Source organism: Rhynchophorus ferrugineus, unplaced genomic scaffold, assembly GCF_030347505.1.
Source record: "Rhynchophorus ferrugineus isolate W39M unplaced genomic scaffold, kcgeb_rfMv2 rfM4, whole genome shotgun sequence".
Classification (NCBI taxonomy): domain Eukaryota; kingdom Metazoa; phylum Arthropoda; class Insecta; order Coleoptera; family Curculionidae; genus Rhynchophorus; species Rhynchophorus ferrugineus.
Genome location: NW_027472583.1, coordinates 59,588,679 through 59,609,578, shown reverse-complemented (window position 1 = coordinate 59,609,578; position 20,900 = coordinate 59,588,679). Strand labels below are relative to the sequence as shown.

The 20,900-nt window shown below is 31.9% G+C and overlaps 1 protein-coding gene across 11 annotated transcripts in view; it reads right to left on the bottom strand.

Annotated features, from left to right (window-relative positions):
* The window catches only part of HnRNP-K (Heterogeneous nuclear ribonucleoprotein K), a 287,517-nt gene that overhangs the window by 10,808 nt on the left and 255,809 nt on the right, over window positions 1–20,900 (bottom strand). For all 11 annotated transcript variants that reach the window (XM_076401602.1, XM_076401605.1, XM_076401607.1 and 8 more), the window contains one exon: window positions 355–483. In XM_076401602.1, coding sequence (XP_076257717.1) covers window positions 355–483 — 129 coding nt within the window. The remainder of the gene's footprint in view (window positions 1–354; window positions 484–20,900) is intronic.

The following is a 20,900-nucleotide window of genomic DNA, read 5'->3' as shown; positions in this document are numbered from 1 at the left end:
CGCATAATATTTCACAGAATATTTTTGGCATGACTGATATTGCATATACTTAATTAGATATACAGTTGGGGTATATTTAGAGTAACATAACTTTAAATTAGTATAAAAGAATATTCAAACGATCGTTTAACAATAATAGTTACAGATAATACGACTGATATTTGAAATAATTGAGAATGTGATAATAGTAATGAAATGGTGAATGCGCTCAAGGGTACAATCAAATCTAATTATTTAAACGAAACAAACTCTTGCTTATTATTATTTTAGCTGTAGTTCATAATGTTTTTTAGTTTGCACTAATGTAAATAATAAAAGTTAATATAATTAATGCTGTCTCGTGTTTTTACTTACCGTTTTGATAAGGGTAAGAACCTCTCGCAGGGTGTCGATGCATTTTCCCGGTTCACCGATGATCTGGATGACGCGATCGGTACTCTGAGGGGCGACCACTGAGAAAATCTTGATTTTAGTACCCAATTTCTGCAAAGAAAAAAAAATTAACTTAAGAAATACAAATAGGGGGAAATTAAAAACACCATCGAGACCTACGTTGCTTTACTACATTGTATCGCTACGTTGTCAAAATAATATGGAAAATATTTTGATTAATTATTAATCTTAATTTCTTAATAAGTGTTGCATTAATTTATTTAAAAATGGTGGATGCGCAAGGGTTATTTACTTTTTTCTCATCAACCATTGTTAAAATAACCACCCAATGATAACCGCTGATAGTTAACAGAATTCCGGAGCTCGAATATCTAGGGCAGATACACATCGATGAACTTTTACTATAAATATCTGAATAGACTGTAAATACGGAAACCGAAATCCGATTAGAAACTGAGGGTGGATGGGATCGGGACCGGCAAATGTTCAAGGCTTCTGCAGATTAAGATCTCGGCCAATTTTGCATAAAATAAGTTGGCCAGTCCATAAAGCACCTCCCGAGATTTAGTCGGGATCAAAGTGGCGTTGGATTTTCGGTTTGTTATCGACTCCTCTAAAGGGATAGAGTTGAGGATGGCTGTGAAGAAAATGCGATTTCTTTTTCCTTGAAAACTGCACTAATAGTAACATTAAAATTTACGAGGGCGTTCAGTAATGTTCCGGGTTAAAATGGCTTTATTATTCGTCGGTATAATTTGTTTCAACTTCATACACTGTAGTGTTTTTCAGGTCATTTGCAAAATATACCACATTTCTAAAAATTAAGTATGTTAAGTAATTTAATTTGTATATTGTATAGTAAGTTTGTCTAACAGATGTCGCTAGGCTTAACTATGTAATGTTATAATTTGACACATATGTCTATATTTTGCGAAAGTAATACCATCATGCATTTATACTTCTATGAAAATGTCAAATGTCTGCTTCAAAGGTATGATAAGAACTTATTTCTGCATCGAGTGGTGACGGGTGGTGAAAAGTGGATTTATTTTGAAAACCCTAAGCACAAAAACCGGGGTAATTACCTGGCGAAGCCGGTCGATCGACTCCAAAGCCAAATCGTTTTGGTCGCAAGATAATGCTCAGTGATTGGTGTATTACGAACTCTTGAAATCTAATTAAATCGTTAATAGTAATTTACTGACAACAAATGATCAATTTGAACCATGCATTGATCGAAAAACGTCCAGAACGGAGCCCAAAACACGGTTAAGTGGTTTTACAGTATGATAACGCTCACTCATAAAACACAACCGGTCAAGAAAGCGTTGAAAGCATTTGAATGGCACATATTATCGCATCCGCCGTACTCTCCATACCTTACCCTGTCCGACTATCAGCTTTTCGAATCAATGGGAAACCTGCTTGTAGAGCAGCACTTCGCCAATTTCGAAGAAGTTAGAAAATGGCTCGCTGAATGACTTTACACAAAGGACAAACAGTTTTTTTTTGGGGATGGCATCTATAAATTGCTTGAAAATGAACAAGATGTGGCCAATACTTTGAATAAACACATGTTTCCTATAGAATGTCGCTTTTCGCTTTTAGAAAGTTACACTACTCCGTCATAACCAATTTGTTGCTTTTGGTTTCAACGAATTAAAAGTGGTATTCTTGATGTCAACCTAGCTCACACTCTCAAAGAACTTCCAGACATCTTAGCAGTTGATGATTCAATTGTTTCCGGGCGTCGTACATGCGATGGGAAAAGCTGAAAAGTACGAAAGTGACTCGCACAAGTCAGGCGACAAAGTCACTGTAAAAAAATCGTTTTGAGCAGACTCAGACTCTCTCTCACAAAAACAGCTTGGGTAATATCCTAGGTAGTAACTACCTTCGGAGACTAAATATCGATTCTAAATCATTTGACATCTTATTTTGATGCTTACTGTTGAAGTTTTTGTAAGCAAGTAAACAATTGACGGGACGAAAGAAAATTTAGGTTATACTTTTATGAAAGAGACTAGATGGTCAAAATTGAAGTTGCTGAATAACCTACTTTAGATTAAGAACAATAACAATTATTTTTTAAAAAACAAATTCATTGAAAGACGGACTAATAATAAATACAAAAAATAACACAGGCTTTTTAATTGTATAGTGTTCAAGAAAATTTTCATTCTTTCATTAATATTTTTATCAATAACATATATTATAAACAAAAAGCTCTTTTCAGGTTGCAATAATGATACGATAAATATTATTGCTGCATCAGGTTTACTTTACAAATTCCACTGTTCCAGACAATTTGATTCTTCATTAAATGAGGTAAATATTAGACATTTTAATATTTGACTAATTATATCAATTAATATAGTACATATATACTCCCATATATACAATAAAAAGCGCTTAACACTGGATTTGCAACAATAGGTTATCACCATACTGTTAAATAAACAATTAAATATATAATTAATGTTTTGCGTCGTCATATACACCAGAAATTGGATTACCATTGTTTTTTAATACTGTTTTTGTCCCTTTTGACAATATTAAATCATATAAACTTAGTATACAAAGAAAATGGTCCCGCTAAGTTCTGGATAGCTAATTATTCTTAGAGTACGCATTTATTGCATTAACATTTGTTGGATCCTATATAACCATCATATATTTAACTTGGTTGATTATAACTAATTAAAATAGTTAATACGAATACTAATGAAATGAAATGGTGAGTGCGCCAAAAAATGTTACTAAATATGTGGTTTACTTCTATTAGAATCCAGAATCAGCTAATTATTAACAATTTACCAGGCCCACAGAATAACAGATGTTATTGAAAAAGCCTACGAAAGTAAAAAAGTATGCTCAGCCATATTCTTAGATGTAGCACAAGACATCGATAAGGTTTAGAATGAAAGCCCTGTTCATAAACTACATAAAATGTTACCAAAACAATACACCGAACTATTTAAACCGTACATTAGTCAGAATGTTTAGAGATATACAAGACGAAGCTTACTTTACAATAAAAGAAGCTAACGCAGGTGTACCATAAGGAAGTGTTTTTGGGCAAATGCTTTATCTACTGTATACTTGTGACATATCACAAATGGAGAATATTATGATGGCTACATTTGCTGATTATGAAATAAAAATTAACGATAGAAAATCTATGCATGTGCAGTCCTGCAACCAAACCGTACAAGCACCAATAACATTAAATAATACTATCATTCCATATAGCAACAACGCTAAATATCTCGGAATGAATTTTGATGCAAAACTTCGCTGAAAGGAACATATAAAGAAGAAAAGAAAAGAACTGGAATTGAAATATAGGAGAATGTATTGGCTAATTGGAAGAAAATCACAATTATCAGTAGATAATAAATTGCTATTATATAAACAACCTATTATATTATATAACCTATATGAACATACGGAGTTCAATTATGGGGATATGTTTGTAGAACAAAGAGTAACATAAACAAAATACACATTTTTCAGAACAAAGTCTTGAGAAGTATTGTGGGCGCGGGCACCCAAATACTACAGGACTGACTACCTACATGGTGATCTTCAGATGCCCACAGACTGTTAAGAAATCAAGAGAACTGCAAGGGAAGACTCCATTGTCATGAGAATATTGAAGTATTGCAACTTTTGGATACCACCAGAGCAGGACACATACTTAAAAGAATAAAACAGCCTGATCTTGTGTAGTGTTGTGTAGTGAGGTGCACATAATAAAAAATACAGCAGTGACATGTATAAACATTATTTCACCAAAAATTGAGATAGGGTTGATGGGTCCTTCTAATTATATACATAGATTTAAGTTATTATAAAGACAAACTGTAGGTTAGTTGGAAACGACTAGTAACAATGTAATAATTAAATAATAAAAACATTCTTAAATTACGCATTTCTTAAAATAATCACAGGTTTATCACTTGCAAACAAATAAAAATTATATATAATTTTGAGATCTACATCAAAATTAGCAACAACACATTAATTTAACCACAACTGATGGTGAAATATTTCATAACTATTTGTTATAACTAATTAAAATAGTTAATACGAATACTAATGGGTGGATGCGTTTACAAATGTTATGGTGAAGGCGCATAATGTTACTACAATGTGTCGTAGATCGTAAATTTATAGAACAATTTTTGTTACATTAGTGACAAATTAACAAAATACTGACATTATTTTGGTATAATAAATGATACATACGAATTTTTCATCTGCTATTGGATCTATTCCACATTCAGGCAGTTCATTAGTTTATACCACACTATATTTATGAAGTGGAAGACAATGTAGAAAAAAAAAAATTGTTAAAACCCTTTAACATAACATGATCCTGATTCTGGAGAAAATGAACTGCATAGATTGAATCAATTGGAATTGAGTAATCTCATTCATTTTATATATTAGAATGTAACGGTCACTAAAAAAACAACAATTACGCTTACTATATTGTATATGTTACTAACTTTTTCTATTTTTTTTTAAAGAAAAGATAGTTAGTTTAGTAACATTAGTTTTTTTGCTGGATAGTTTAATAAAGTGGTGAATGTTATACATTTTACTAGTTTTATACTATATCTTTTAATATTGTAATTATATATTTCAGAAATGCAGAATATAATGAGGATATGGAGAATGCGAACAATAATTAAATGGCGAATGCGCTTAATTATATGGCGAATAACGCGAAGTTTATTTGTGCTTGTTTTGTTGTGCGAATCAAGGAAAACAATATCCGTCCCGTTTGAAGGGTATGTCATTTAAAACCACATTTCCAATAATCGTATTGCTAGTTATACCGGTATAATCAAATGGAAAATAATTAAGCGAACGTACAGTCCCGTTGTGTTTGTTATTGATAATGGTTTATCTGGTGCGGTTCAAACAACAACAATAACAATAAATCCGTATTGTACGGTTTGATGGAATAATGCAATATATTTTCCCATAAAATTTCCTCGTAATAATATACGCTTTATGCGGTCGTAATTAAAACGTACAATACCAATAATAAACATTTAATTGTATGAAATTATTCAGTTTTTGTAGACCGTAGTAAAATTTTAATTTGTTTATCTATCTATAATTTAAAACACTAGTAATAATAAAATGGTGAATGCGCCAACAACAAAATGGTGAATGAGTTTGTTAATGAAATGGTGAATGTGAATATGTATTTAAAAAAAATGTAAGAACCGGACTGGACATCAGTTAGTAAATTTTCAACCGTGATTAGCTCGAGGAAAGATATAGAGCCTTGGCCGTAAATCGCGTCACTAAACGCGGCTCGAAAATGTAAAACGACGTTCATTTGCATGGCCAACTGCACTCTGGGATATACCGGGGTCGTTAGGGCTGTCAGGGCTGGAACGGGCCGCCGCGCGTACTGTTTCACGAACAGCCTGCGAAATAATGTGCCCCGGCGTTCGAAACCTTTTATTTATGGCTTTGATCTCGCTAACTCGCTGCACAAAAACGAATGGTCATTTGTCCCGTTATTAGGGCGGATTAAACGCTGTCGATAGGTTCGAATCTATGACGGGGTTCGCTCTTTGTCACGGCAAAACCTTTAACAACCCTTTGTCAGCTCGCGTCATACATTTTTCGGTAATCTCTACTTTGATTTAGTATTACATTATCTTTGACGCGATTATTCTCTTTAAAATTCGCAAGTTTAATATTAAATGACGAAATATTAACCAGATTGGTAGAGTTTGATTGTTCAAAATGTAATCATCAATCCAATTCCGCTGGAATAAATAGGCTTCAAGTTGGTAAGGATACATCATTGCTCCACAAATATCTCCGGATTTGGCGCATGCACATTCTCCTGCATAGAATTAACCATACAAAAGAATTAACTATATTGTCTTTCTTTTCAAATGTCAAGTCAAAACAACAACAAAAATTTATAATATTTATATTCTGCGTTACGTTAATAATTCTATAGTAAGAATAATTAAATTATTGTGTTAATCTTGGTGATTTAATATACATTGGTTTAAAATATGGAAGAACAAGGGTAAGTGCAGAATGTAGGCTTACATTTTTAAAAGCTATAAAATCTAAACAGCATCAATTTTGTTTATAGTGAAAATGTTTATAACACATCATTTTCAACGACATCGAATATGTATTGACATATGCCAAAATATAATGATAACAAGAACAGAGAAGACAATGATCCTTGTTGTGTTGGCAGTAGTCAAGTCATTAATGAGGTTTATCCACCAAGAATAGTAGCAAAAATGTAGTAACTGGTAATAATTAGACATTTAGTTTAAACATAATATATTTTAGTAATGATTAAAATTTTATTTTATCGGTAAGATGTAGGTAGAATTTGTTGAGAGTGGTTAAGTCGAAGAATGTGAAATTCAGAGAATCAGAGAAGAAATTAGACAGCATTTGCTAAGATGTAAGAACAGTGTACCATGAAATAATTAAATTTGCTAACAGAAGTAGACCTGGATTAAATAAACAAAATATAGAACTATCAACGATACCCTAATGATCTAATAAGAAGGAAAATACATTGCATTATTATATAAGAGTATAAGTAACTAAATTATTGTTTTGTACAAATAATGATGATTTCATTCAGATTAAAAGTACAATAATCCATTCATTTTAGACTAGTAAATATACAATATGTTAATCGAAAGCTCGAGGTAGTTAATTCATTAATGGAGTTTGTAGATCTAGAACAGTAGCGATCATAGTTGATCATATTTGGAGATATTGAGGAGAATTTCACTGCTTTCATATATAGTGGTGGCTTTTTCGTTTGGTTTTAACTATATTGGCTGGGTTTGATCTAAAAGATTTTGGTCTTTTTAGTTCTTTTTGGAGTTCTTGATAAATTGTTCAAATATGTAAACTAAATTAAATATAGCGTTTTTAAAAAAATAGAAAGGCATATAGAAATTACTTTTATTATTTAATTTTATTCAATAATTTTTTACGTTAAGTCATAACCTGGTGATTTCTTTGGATTGATATTAACCATAATAATTTCGGTTATTTAGCTTGATACTTAATTTACAAATTCAAAATTCTACGACTACGAAACTAATATGGATGGGGCAAAAGTCCCGCTACCAATGACGTTATTTTCAAATTGTTGGAACGATTGTTTTCAATAAATATTGTCACTATTTCTGCTCGTTCTCGTGGCGTATATTTACCTGTAATAAAATTTGGACGTCCACACAACACAAAAATGGCGCGTAACAAAATGATAGCTCGACTTTTGCCCCACCTTAGTGTCAAATTAAATAGGTTGTTATCACTATACTGTTAAATAAACAATTAAATATATAATTAATGTTTTGCGTCGTCACATACACCAGAAAATGGATTACTATTGTTTTCTAATGACGGTTTTGTCCCTTTTGACAATATTAAATCATATAAATTTAGTATACAAAGAAAATGGTCCCGCTAAGGTCTGGATTGATAATTATTCTTAGAGTACGCATTTATTGCATTAACATTTGTTGGGTCCTATTATAACCATCAAATATTTAACTTGGTTGATTATAACTAATTAAAGTAGTTAATACGAATACCAATGAAATGGTAAATGCGTTTAAAAATGTTATGGTGAGTAAGCCAAAAAATTTTACTAAAAAAGTGGTTTACTTCTACTACTATAATCCAGAATCAGCTAACTATTATTAAACTCATAGAGACAAAAAACCTAATATAAACCAGTTTGTAAAATAGTATGCACAGCCATAATCTTAGATGTAGCACAAAGCCTTCGATAAGGTTTGGAATGAAGGCCTTGTTCATAAACTACACAAAATGTTACCAAAACAATACACCGAACTGTTTAAATCGTACATTACAGTCAGAATATTTAGAGTTAAACAAGAAGAAGCTTACTCTACAATAAAAGATGCTAAAGAATTGTACCATAAAGAAGTGTTTTTGGGACAATGCTTTATCTACTCTACACTTGTGACATATTTGCTGATGATACTGTGATTATAGCAGTCGAAGACAACAGCGAAGAAGCCACACGAAAATTACAACAAGCAAGTGACAATTTAAACAATTGAACACAAGCTTGGAAAATAAAAATTAACGAAAGTAAATCTGTGCATGTGCAGTTCACCTACAACCAAACCGTACAAGCACTAATAACATTAAATGACACTATCATTCCATATAGCAACAACGCTAAATATCTCGGAATGAGTCTTGACGCAAAACTTCGCTGGAAGGAACACATAAAGAAGAAAAGAACGATTATTTTCAATAAATATTGTCGCTATTTCTGCTCGTTCTTGTGGCGTATATTTACCCATAATAAAATTTGAACGTCTATACAACACAATGGTTAAAACGAAACTAAGCTAAACGTCACATAGCCAAGATGGCGCGTATTCAAAATGATAGCGAGACCTCTGCTTCACATTAGTGTCAACTTAAAATGATAGCGGGACTTTTGTCCCACTCTATATAAGTTAACATTATTAAAGAAGTAGAAAATAGTTTAGTTAGAACTCGATATATTGTCTCTCGTAAAGCATCAAGGACTCGTAATTGCCATCACGAGCGTCAAAGTACGATACGCCACCGAAGAACTTCGTATTCCGCATCGAAACTTGGCAATATGCTCGATGAAAACCAACTTTCCGCCGAGGAGAGTTTTCACGCGAACTTTTTGATTTACCGAAAAAGTTTTCGGTGAAATATCGGGTCATTTTAAAGAGGAGTAGGGGCGCTGAAGAGGTCGGCACTATAAATTGATGGCGATGAACGTACTGCGCTCGATTACTTACGAATGTAAATCAAATAAAAGTCGGGCGGTAATAGGAGCCCCATCGGTCGGAACTTTTTTATTTGATTAGTTTGATTGATTTTGCTCGAACGGTCGTTTAAGTGTGATTACTTTTTTTTCGAATTCCTAATCTTAACCCCTAAAGTTTCTAAATTTGTAACTATTTTTCTGTGGGATGGTGTTACTGTATATTAAATCGTATCGGGTACATTTGTAACCAATTTCGTGTTAAGGCCAGTATACATTAAATATTACCGTGGTCCGGAGATTCGGCTACTTGCGGAACTATTCGTATTGCTTAAAGAATTTCATAGAAAACAAGAAGTCAAGAAGCTTATATACCACTGCATAAGTTAGTTATCATCAAGGTAGTATTTTCCACTATCGATATGATTATTATCTTACGAATGAATTTTAGGTAGGGTACGATAAGTCAAGAAGAGTTACAGGCAAAAAATTAATTCTGTCTATATAAGTAGCCAATATGAATCCCAGAATAATATTCGACAATTGAATTTTGACAAGGTAATAGGGAATTACATATTTAAGAAATTTAAATTAATCGTCCAGTTTATAGGCTTTCCAGAAGTGCAGGAAAATATTGCATACCATTAACCCTGAAAAGGTAGCTATTTAGAAAAGGATTGTACTTGCTACAGTTGTATGGTTTGTTAAGGGAAAGTTATCTGCCAAAATATCAAAGAGAAAGAAAAGCAGACCTAAACAGAAATAAAAGAAAATAGTTGAAAGCTATAAGGTATACTAAAATAAAACACAAACTATTAACATTATTGAGTTTTTAGGTATTTGAGTCCTTAATTTCATTAATTATGATGGTGTTTTTTTAAGATGGTAAGCCCTTTCTCTATGAAATATATTATTTGTCCAAGTGTTTTCGATTACTAGTTATTGGTTTTCCCATATTCATGGAAGTTTTTAAATGCAGTAAGTCGATCTAATATAATATTTTTATAGAAAAAATAAATACTCGGAAGGAGCAAAGTCTAGTCGATACGGCGTTGAGTATGTTTACAACAATTGTAAATGATCGTTATTTCTCAACACTATTTTGTCTTAACGGTCGTATCTTTCAAACAATCTTCTCTATTTTTTTCAGCTTTTTGAAGATTCTCTTAATACCTTAACTCCATTTCCTTTATGTCTCTTTAAACAATACACAACATAAAATAAAATAAAAGTCTTCATTCGACGAAAATTTCTTCCCAGCGAGCATTCTTTTAAGATCTGAGAACAGAAAATAGTCGCTGGGGGCCAGATCTGGAGAATACGTTGGATGAGGAAGCAATTCGAAGCCCAATTCATTGATTTTTGCCGTCGTTTTCACTGACTTGTGACACGGTGCATTGTCTTGGTGAAGCAGATGTCAAATGGTCCAATAACGCTATGTAATAGTCGCTGTTGATGGTCCTTCTTTTTTCAAGGTAGTCAATGAAAATTGATGCGCGATCCATGCGCATCCCAAAATACAGACGACATAAACTTGCCAGCCGACTGTTGCGTTTTCCCACGTTTTGCAGCGGGTTCATCGTGTGCAGTCCACTTGGATGACTGTCGATTGGACTTCGGAGTGAAATGATGGACCCATGTTTACCAAAAACTCGGGTTTATTACGCTTGATCATCTTCAAACACCGCTCCGAATTTTCAACTCGTTGTTTTTGCTCGCGCGGCACCCACTTTGCACAGAGCTTTCTCATACCCAAATATTCGTGAATGATATGATGTGCACGTTCAATTGATATCTTTATAGTGTGTGCTATTTCATTCAATTTCAATTTACGCCATTCAAAATCATTTTGTGGATTTTTCGTCGGTAATAACCTCTTTTGGGCGTCTACTGCGTTCGCCGTCTTCTGTGCTCATTTCACCACGTCTAAACTTAGCATACCAATCCTTGATTTTTGATTTTCCCGGGGCAGTGTCCGGAAACTGGCAAAAATTTGGCATCAAGCCAAATTTTTGCTTCAACTGTATTTTTTTCCTTCAAAAAGCAAATTTTTTTCAACACACGAAATTCTTTTTTATCCATCAAAATCGGATCAAAAACTTTTTTTCACAATAACAAAAGTTGCTTCACTCAAAATGCTATAATTCACAAACTAATGATCCGACCGCTGTCAAATTTATACAGGCATCTTTTGAGGGTTAAGGCTAACTAAAAAACATATGGATTTAATTCTAGTAGCGCCATCTATGTGTCAGCCGAGGACTTTTCAATTGACCTGTTAGCATACGTCATATACATTGTAAAGTCAGGAAAGGTTTCCGTATAAGAAATGTTTTAATGACAATCTGTACGTCCAATGTTTAAATTATTTGACAGTACAAAGAGATGCTTTTCTAAGCTTTTAAAATTAACAGTCTCTGAAATTATATCTGTATAAATATATGTAAAAAAAACATAGATTCAACAGACGAAAAACAAACACTAGTAAACCCAACAGATGCAAGGTACCGTATATATTTTGTATATAACATGGATTTAACTGTCTCGAACGTCAATCATATCTCATCACAGCCAATTTTGCTTAAAGTCTTCTATAAAAGCAAGATTGTCATTGAAAACGGAACACTGAAATACCTAAATCTTTCAGTCTCCACTTACTTTGTATGTTGGAAGTCAAAAAATTAAGACAGGGTAGAAAAAAAACTCAACTCAAACTTCCATAATTCTGATTTTGACTAAAAAGATGATGACGATGATGAAGTGCATTGTTGATCCAATCGGAATTGACTCCGATTCATTCCAGATCTTCATGTGTCATTAGGAGAAGGTGCAAGAAGGTATTTCTGGGCCCAAAGTTTTAGAAATAAAGTATGTTGCAGAATGATGTTGGTGTCTTTTATAAGGACGAGCCAGAAGACATCGACCTCATGAACGATTAATTTTTTTCTTGTAGAGCTAATCACCTGTCGTTCAACAATTTAGAATGCAAATTTCATTTATAACCTTCCGTAGAAGCATAATTGCATTATATTAAGAAGTGATACAAGTATCTGAGAAAAAAGCAACTAGCTATAACGAACACCTGTAGGCCACTGTACTTTTAAATCAATTGAGACTTTGGTTCGTAAAAAACACCTAATTTCGTAGAAATCCTCATCAATCAACTCTAACCAAACAAATATTGACGATTAAGAATCAATCGAACCATTTTTTATCACTACTTTTTTATGATAATTGATCAGCCATTACAATACGCTATTAATAAAGGAAAATGAGCTCTCCGGCTAATGGCTGATCATCAAATTTGCATAACTAAACAAACTATATCGGACAATATACACCATCATTAACATATGAGATCGATAGACAATATATTATACAATTTAACCAGCTAAACAAGTTTGAAGCTCGACACAAAAGAAGGTACCGGTTATAAGTTGTAAGTAGATCAAGGTGGTCCCGGAGATGCTTTGTTCAGTGTATGTGTTGTCGTTACGATAAAGATCACTACATTTGAATCAACGCTCCCAGAGTCTATTACAGTCTGACATCTGTAACCAAATTTTATATGTTTCTCTCAACGATTGTATTAGAAATGAAATCATTCACTTACGAGAAAATGCAAGAATCAGTCTACAGTTTAGGAACAAATTCTAGGAAGTTTTTGGAAAAGTAACAGAAAACAAATAAATATTTACTACAACAATGTCTATCTTGATTAATATTAGAATCAAAATGCTAGAAACCCCAATATCTGTATCAATAAACCTCAGATACAAAATAACAATGATAGGCACAATTTGTTTATATTATACCATCAAATTTAGTATTAGTTTCATCAATAGTTTAAACAATATTAACGAAGGTACTTGAAATATGTGGTAAAAAGTAAAAGTAAAAAATATTATGGTAAAAAAATGCTAAATTCACTAAAGAAAAGATTTCTTTTAACCAAAACTGTTATTGGAGGCATCATTAACAAGATAGTGGTTCATTAGATTCATTACAACGAAGCAACTTCATCACTGTAATTTATAAGTTTACATATCTCATCGCATAAGTAATTATTCAGCCAAAAACAAGGCTATAATAATATATAGAAGCGTCGTATTCACCTCGAATGACCCCTTGTGACTTTTTCTGTTCCCATAACTCCGTTACTACTTCGTGAAAATATTTTTTAGATAAATGAGATGATAAAGGACAGTTCGTAGAAGTAATTCAAAAACTAGCTCATGAAAATTGATAATTGAAATAAAAATTAACTGCATAATGATTTTTAGAAATATTAGCAACAAATTTAATATAAACCTTAGAAGAAATATTTCATAAAAATAACAGACCCTTCTCATTCAACGTTTCAAGTGCTTGTATCGAACGAAAACGAAACGAATGAACGAAGTTGTTGTAAGACACAGAATGTAAATCAAGTTTAATTTAAGTAAGTTCTTTAGGAAGACAGTTCAAGATAGGATAATGGAGCGATTCTAACAATTTCATATAACTATGGGTTATTGCTAGCAAGTCTAATGTATGACAATCATTCAACGGTTCCAAAATTCGGTTTGGTTCTAATGAAGCATAATACAGCGCGATATACCTTTAGAAGCCAGAAGGAGTGTAACTCAAAGTGTCTATGAAAACGTTTCAAAGTACTTCGGTGGAGTGTTAGTACAATTTACTAGACTAGAACATTTAACACCATCCGATATGGATGGATCTTAATTAAGGACTAGGAAATCACTTAATAAAGTTGTTAAACAGTGATTTTAAAATCTAAAAAGTTGCTTGTTCTTCACACAGTCCCTAATCTACTGCATAAAATTGATACTGCTGTTGACTGTATACCGACAAAACTATTACAGATACATTCTTATAACAATGTTTGACTTAGAAAATTCGATGAAAGTGATTGCAAGAATTTGTCAGCAGCGGTGAAGTTTATCTGCATTATTCCATCAACTAGCGTAAATAATTCAACAATATTTTACCTAAAACATCTCGGAGCCGCTCTTAACCTAACCACCGAGGCACCACTTAGAAAACAAACCCCCCAACACTTCAACGGCACACTACACTGCGGCCTCACCGCCATGATGACTAACTACTACCCTCGCAGGGTCCACTGCCCGCCGATGCCGTTTTATTTTGCCATCCTTCTGCCGACCCCGAGCCTACGTCACGAACCGTCTACGTCAACGCAACCCCATCCGGCCAGAGTCCAACGACCAACTGAGACACGAAGGGGGTGCGTAACAGTAACGGAAAGTTGCGCGTCGGGGGGTGAGGGGAGTGGTGTGGATCTACGCGGGCGGAGGGGTGAAAGCGGGCTTAACGCGGGTCAGAACTGGCTTTACCAGGGGTGAACCAAATATTTCTCGGCGCATGAATATTTAAGTTTCGGGAAAAATGTGTCGGATATAAAATTCATTAGTCTCGAACATTCTCAATATATCCGTAATAAATTAATACTAATTATTCCATTCAAATTTTCATTATGTGGCAGTATTTGACAATAAACAGGAAGCATCACTTAACAGCTTCAAAATAAAGTGTTTCGCACTGTAGTTGATGATCCGTAAGACACGTTTCTAATGAAGTAATACAGCGTGATATCCCTCAAGAACTCATAACAAATATAATTCAAATTGTTAATGTTAAGTACTTAAAAGAGAACATACAGAACAGTGTAGTTTTTTTTTATTACTTAATTAATATATTGTTACTAGTCGTTTCCGTCTAACCTACAATTTGTCTTTATGCTAACTTAAATCTAGGTATATAACTAGGAGGACCCACCGGTCCTAATTCAGTCTCTGATGAAATAATGTTTATACATGTCACTTCTGAATTTTTTAATATATGCACCTCACTACACAACACTACACAAGATCAGATGGTTTGATTCTTTTGAGTTTGTGTCCTGTTCTGGTGGTATCCAAAAGTTGCAATATTTCAATATTAGTATGAGAATGGAGTCTTTCCTCATGCCCTCTTGCAATTCTATTGATTTCTTGACTTACTGTGGGTATCTGAAGGTCTCGATGTGGGTAATCAGTCCTATAGTATTTGGGTGCACCCACAATACCCTTCAGGACCAGGTTTCAATATTTGCTTATATAATAGCAATTTATTATATACTGATAATTGTGATTTTCTTCCAATTAGCCAGTACATTTTCCTATATTTCAATTCCAGTTCTTTTCTTTTTTTCTTTATATGTTCCTTCCAGCGAAGTTTTGCATCGAGATTCATTCCGAGATATTTAGCGTTGTTGCTATATGGAATGATAGTGTTATTTAATGTTAGTGGTGCTTGTACGGTCTGTTTATAGGTGAACTGCACATGTACAGATTTACTTTCATTAATTCTTATTTTCCAAGCTTGTGTCCAATTATTTATATTGTCACTTGCCTGTTGTAATTTTCGTGAGGCTTCTTCACTATTGTCTCCGACAGCTAAAATCGCAGTATCATCAGCAAATGTAGCCATCGTGATATTTTCCATTTGTGGTATATCATAAGTGTAAAGTAGATAAAGCATTGGTCCCAGTACACTTCCTTGTGGTACACCTGCTTTAGCTTCTTCTTGCTTGACTCTAAACATTCTGGTTGTAATGTATGATTTTAATAGTTCGGTGTGTTGTTTTGGTAGCATTTTCTGTAGTTTATGAACAAGGCCTTCATGCCAAACCTTATCGAAGGTTTGTGCTACATCTAAGAATATAGCTGAGCATACTTTTTGACTTTCGTAGGCTTTCTCAATGACATCTGTTATTCTGTGGACCTGGTCAATTGTTGAGTGTTTGTTAATAAACCTAAACTGGTGTGTTGGTATTAGGTTTTCTCTCTCTATAATCGGTTTTATTATTTTCAACAGGAGTTTTTCAAAAACCTTAGATATTACTGGCAGCAGTGATATAGGACCATAGGATTTTATTTCGTTTGGTGACTTCCCAGGTTTTGGGATCATTATAATTTCCGCCATCTTCCAAATGTAAATATTAACTATTAACTATTAACCTGTGTTCTTAATTGTTGTTTTAAGTCCGATAATATATGCATTAGATGTACTATAATGTAAAAATAAATTATATTTGATATTTTGTTGTATGTCAAAGCCAAACTGAACTAAAACTCAAAGTTGATACGACAACATTGCGACTTTTTGACGTCATAAATTTCGATGACGCATATACAAATAAACTTTGAATAGACTATATAACATACGCCTTAGAGCAAGAATAAGATGTGAGTGCATTGGCCAGATTGCTAATAAACTTCTTCTAAAACAAACTATTGTTAAAATAATAATGACGAATAATGCATCTTACTCTCTCAAACTAATGGATCCAGTCTAATATGAATACCTAATTAATATGCATTGGGTTCCTGAAATACGAAGAAATTGGCTAATTTTTTTTGATTTCTCACAAGAATCTTGGGTAGCCAAGCTTGTCCCTATTTGTTAAATATTTTATTGTGCCCTGCTATGTTATCTTACCAGCTCTTCTCAGTTTGTCTTTCGTTGGGCATTTGTTGTATATGGCCCTATTAACACAAGTGTCTACTGTCCATAAATTTCAACGTCGAGTTTATTCCCAAATCTTGCTTTCATTTCGTCTGTTCTAATTCTGTTCATGTTTGCAGCTTGTTGGACCCTCTTAAGGTAGATCATTTCTACAGTTTGTATTTGTCGTTTTTGTTTATATGATATAAAAAGTTTTGATAAAATATGGTTAGAAAGCACTTGTTCATCATCAGGGACATTGTAGTTTTTACTATATGTGTCACAATATATTGAATTTCGTTCAATTTTCGTCTTTAAATGGTGTGTTTAATATGCATTTTGCTCTATTTCATAGTGAACACCTTTACTACCTAGTTCTCTACTTTGCTTTCTTCCTACAATTTTTTTCAAAGTCTTATACAATATTCTTTAAAGAATGTATTTAACATTAGGCTTTTTTTGTCTTACCCAACTATGTTTAATTGGATATTTTCAATTGGATAATATCTGTAATAAGTTATTAATATTGCTTTATTAACGTTTTTCTATAAATAAAAGGTTATAATATCAAAAAACAAATAAAACGTGGCCAATTAATATTTGAATTTTTGGAAATATATGCTAGATATAAAGTAGTCAGTTAAAAAATATCGAAATATTTATAATCAATCAATAACGATTATTATCTAATTGTGATAGCTTCAAAGTAGTATAATAGGTATTTAAATCATGATTTGATGAATTTATTTTAGTAAGCCATGATTATTAATTGATTATTCAAATTTCATTCGTATTCAAAAACATACGACAGTAGTTTCGAATACCTCTCGGACACTAAATGGCTACTGTTTAAAACGAAACATTACACCAACTTATTAAGCCTTCAAAAATTAATATTTGAATGTGTTACTTTTAATATTTGTCTTGTATCATTCTTTATACAGCAATAACCCGATATGACAATACTTTTTAACCGACTTCGAAAAAATTAACTATTCGTATATTCATCGACGCAATCTACTCACCGCTAGCCGAAATTAACAAGACTTTCTCATATTAACTTTTATATTTTCTTAAAAACATTATAATAATAGAGTAGATACGTTTTTTAGTATTTAATACAATATATAGTCTTGCCCTTAGATTTGGCAACACGGCATGTTATTTCAAGCCAATCGTTTCTCAAAAGGCGATGTGCCGTATTTCTCTGATTAAACGTTGGACATTTACTTGTTTAACTATTAAAGCGTTTGATATGGCATTTAAGTTATATTGTGATTTCACCATGGGCTTGCTGCACAACTAAAGACCATAATAAGAAGGATCATCTACCTTCTCTGTATCTCCAATTTAATGATTTTAGTATGCTTTAGTAAACATACTGAATTTTGGCTGCATCTTTGCCGGATCCATAACATAAGACGTTAAACAACCTGATCTATATTTTAAGAATTTGTATGGCTTTGAAAGTTGGGAGCTATAGGATGATAAAGAAAAAAAATATTACTTAAAGAATTTCTTAGAAAACAAAAAGCTTTTATACCACTGTATAAGGAGTTATCATCAAGGTAGAATTTTCTATAAAACTATCGATATGATTATCTTACGAATGAATTTTAGGTAGGGTACGCTAATTCAAGAAGGGTTACAGGCAAAAAATTATTTGTCTGTCTATGAAGTCTTTTTTTGTTAAAAATGTTATAAGACTCAATATTGAAGCAAATACAAGTAGCCAATATAAGTCCTAGAATAATATTCGACAATCGAATTTTGACAAGGTAATAGGGAATTATATATTTAAGTAATTTCAATTAATCGTCCAGTTTATAGTCTTTGCAGAAGTGCAGAAAAATATTGCAGACCATTAATCCTGAAAAGGTAGAAATTTAGAAAATGATTGTACTTGCTACAGCTGTATGATTTGTTGATAAGGAAAATTAATCTGCCAAAGTATCAAAGAAGCGAAAAGTAGACCTAAGCAGAAATAAAAGAAAATAGTTGAAAGGTATATATATACTAAAATAAAACACAAAATATTAACATCATTGAGTTTTTAGGTACTTCAGTCCTTGATTTCGTTAATTATGGTGGTGTTTTTTTAGACGGTAACCCCTTTTTCCACGAACCTTGCCTTTATTTGGAAATTTTCTATAGCAACTTTTATTGTATTGTAATTAATTAGTGATTAGTGTGAGAAGTATAAAGGGCTGTATCTACAAAAAAGTTGATATAAAATTTTATTTATATATAATACATTTGTTGTATTGCATATTCAAACATGTGGTAATTTAGTAAATAGTTTATGGAATGGTTAACGTTCATTGTTTTATATCCTCTAATTTATAATTCAAAATTAATATTAAATTTTAAAATATATAAATGAATATAATATAAAAATTTAGTATTATGCTGTATTTTTATTTTTACCTCCTCTAAAATATTTCGTAAATTAATGTCATGTTCTTACTGTTTTTTTTAAGTCATTTTTACTATATATACCTGTGTATGATATATATAGATTAATATAAAATTTATAAACATTACCCTATATTTTATTAACTAATACAGAATATATTTTACGCCTCAAAGATTAACACTATGTCGATATCAGAAGTTTGGTTATAGATAAGACACAGCCCTGCTCATGGCGTCCCAACCAATACTGAGAATATTCAAATATTTCTAACATTGTAGGGATACACGCCAGCGCAGTATAGTCAATCTACCGGACCACGTTGATTTTTAATGTATCCTGAAAAAGGAGGAGGTTCTATGTTCGGCTGTATATATATATATATATATATATATATATATATATATATATATATATATATATATATATATATATACATATATATATATATACATATATACATATATATATATATATATATATATATATATATATATATATATATATATATATATACATATATATATATATACATATACATATTATATTCGCCGATTTCTCCGTTAATTGTGGACCGATTTTCAAAATTTTTTTTTTTTCGAAAGAGTACACTTCCGGGATGGTTCCAAATCAGGATCTGTTGGTGGGAAGGCCAAACCAAATCTAAATTAAAATAACTGTCTAGGTTTGCCACCAACTTCAAAGTGATCAATTGGTAGCAGTTAAAATAATATTGTAAATAGATAAATAGGTTTAGGTAGGTATTAAGCTAAATTATGTGTATGTAGTAGAATATAAAATACGTGTAGTAGATAGGTAAAATAAGGTTTTTGTTTATTTTTATGTATTAAGCTAAATTGTGTATATATAATAGAATATAAAATACGTGTAGTAGATAGGTAAAATAAGGTTTTAGTTTATTTTTATGTATTAAGCTAAATTGTATGTATATAGTAGAATACAAAATAGGTGTAGTAGGTAACTTAGGTTTTGTTTATTTTTATGTATTAAGGTAAATTATGTGTATATTGTAGAATATAAAATAGGTGTAGTAGATAAGTTTGGTTTTTGTTTATTTTTAAGTATTAAGCTAAATTGTGTGCATATAGTAGAATATAAAATATGTGTAGTAGATAGGTAAAATAAGGTTTTTATTTATTTTTATATAGTTATTACAACGATTATTATGTACATATTCTATTTTAAAATGTTTTTTCATTGTTTTTAAAAATTTAAGCTTGATTTTTTTTTAAATTTTAGAAAACTCCTTATCAATTTTTTTGAAGTCGGTTAAATTTTTTTGTTTAAAAAATATTGTATTTAAAAGGTCTTTTTTAACTAACACCAAAGTCAAACTATACTAGTTAATGCACGATTCAGTCACCGCTATTAGCTATTAAGTCTTGGACCGACTTTCGTTTCAACAAGATGATGCAATCTGCATATGTTTCGAAAACTGCATTATCAGTTGTTTTTAGTAATTGGAGAGATTTCACTACCTTGGAATTTAAATTAAAGAAAATATTTATATAGCACTTCGTAAAACAGAGTTATAAATGCACTAAATGAAATTCTCTACAAATAATCAAACCTTCGAATCATACAAAAATATTTGCAGGTATAGTTTCAACATCCTTTTCAAAACGAACAATGACTACTTTTCGAATAATGTATTTACGTCACGTGTCATCACAAAACATTGATTGATTGCCGAACATTTACACACATCTGCAACTCAACCAGTAGATATATTTTTATCCGAAATTTTTGTTAATAATA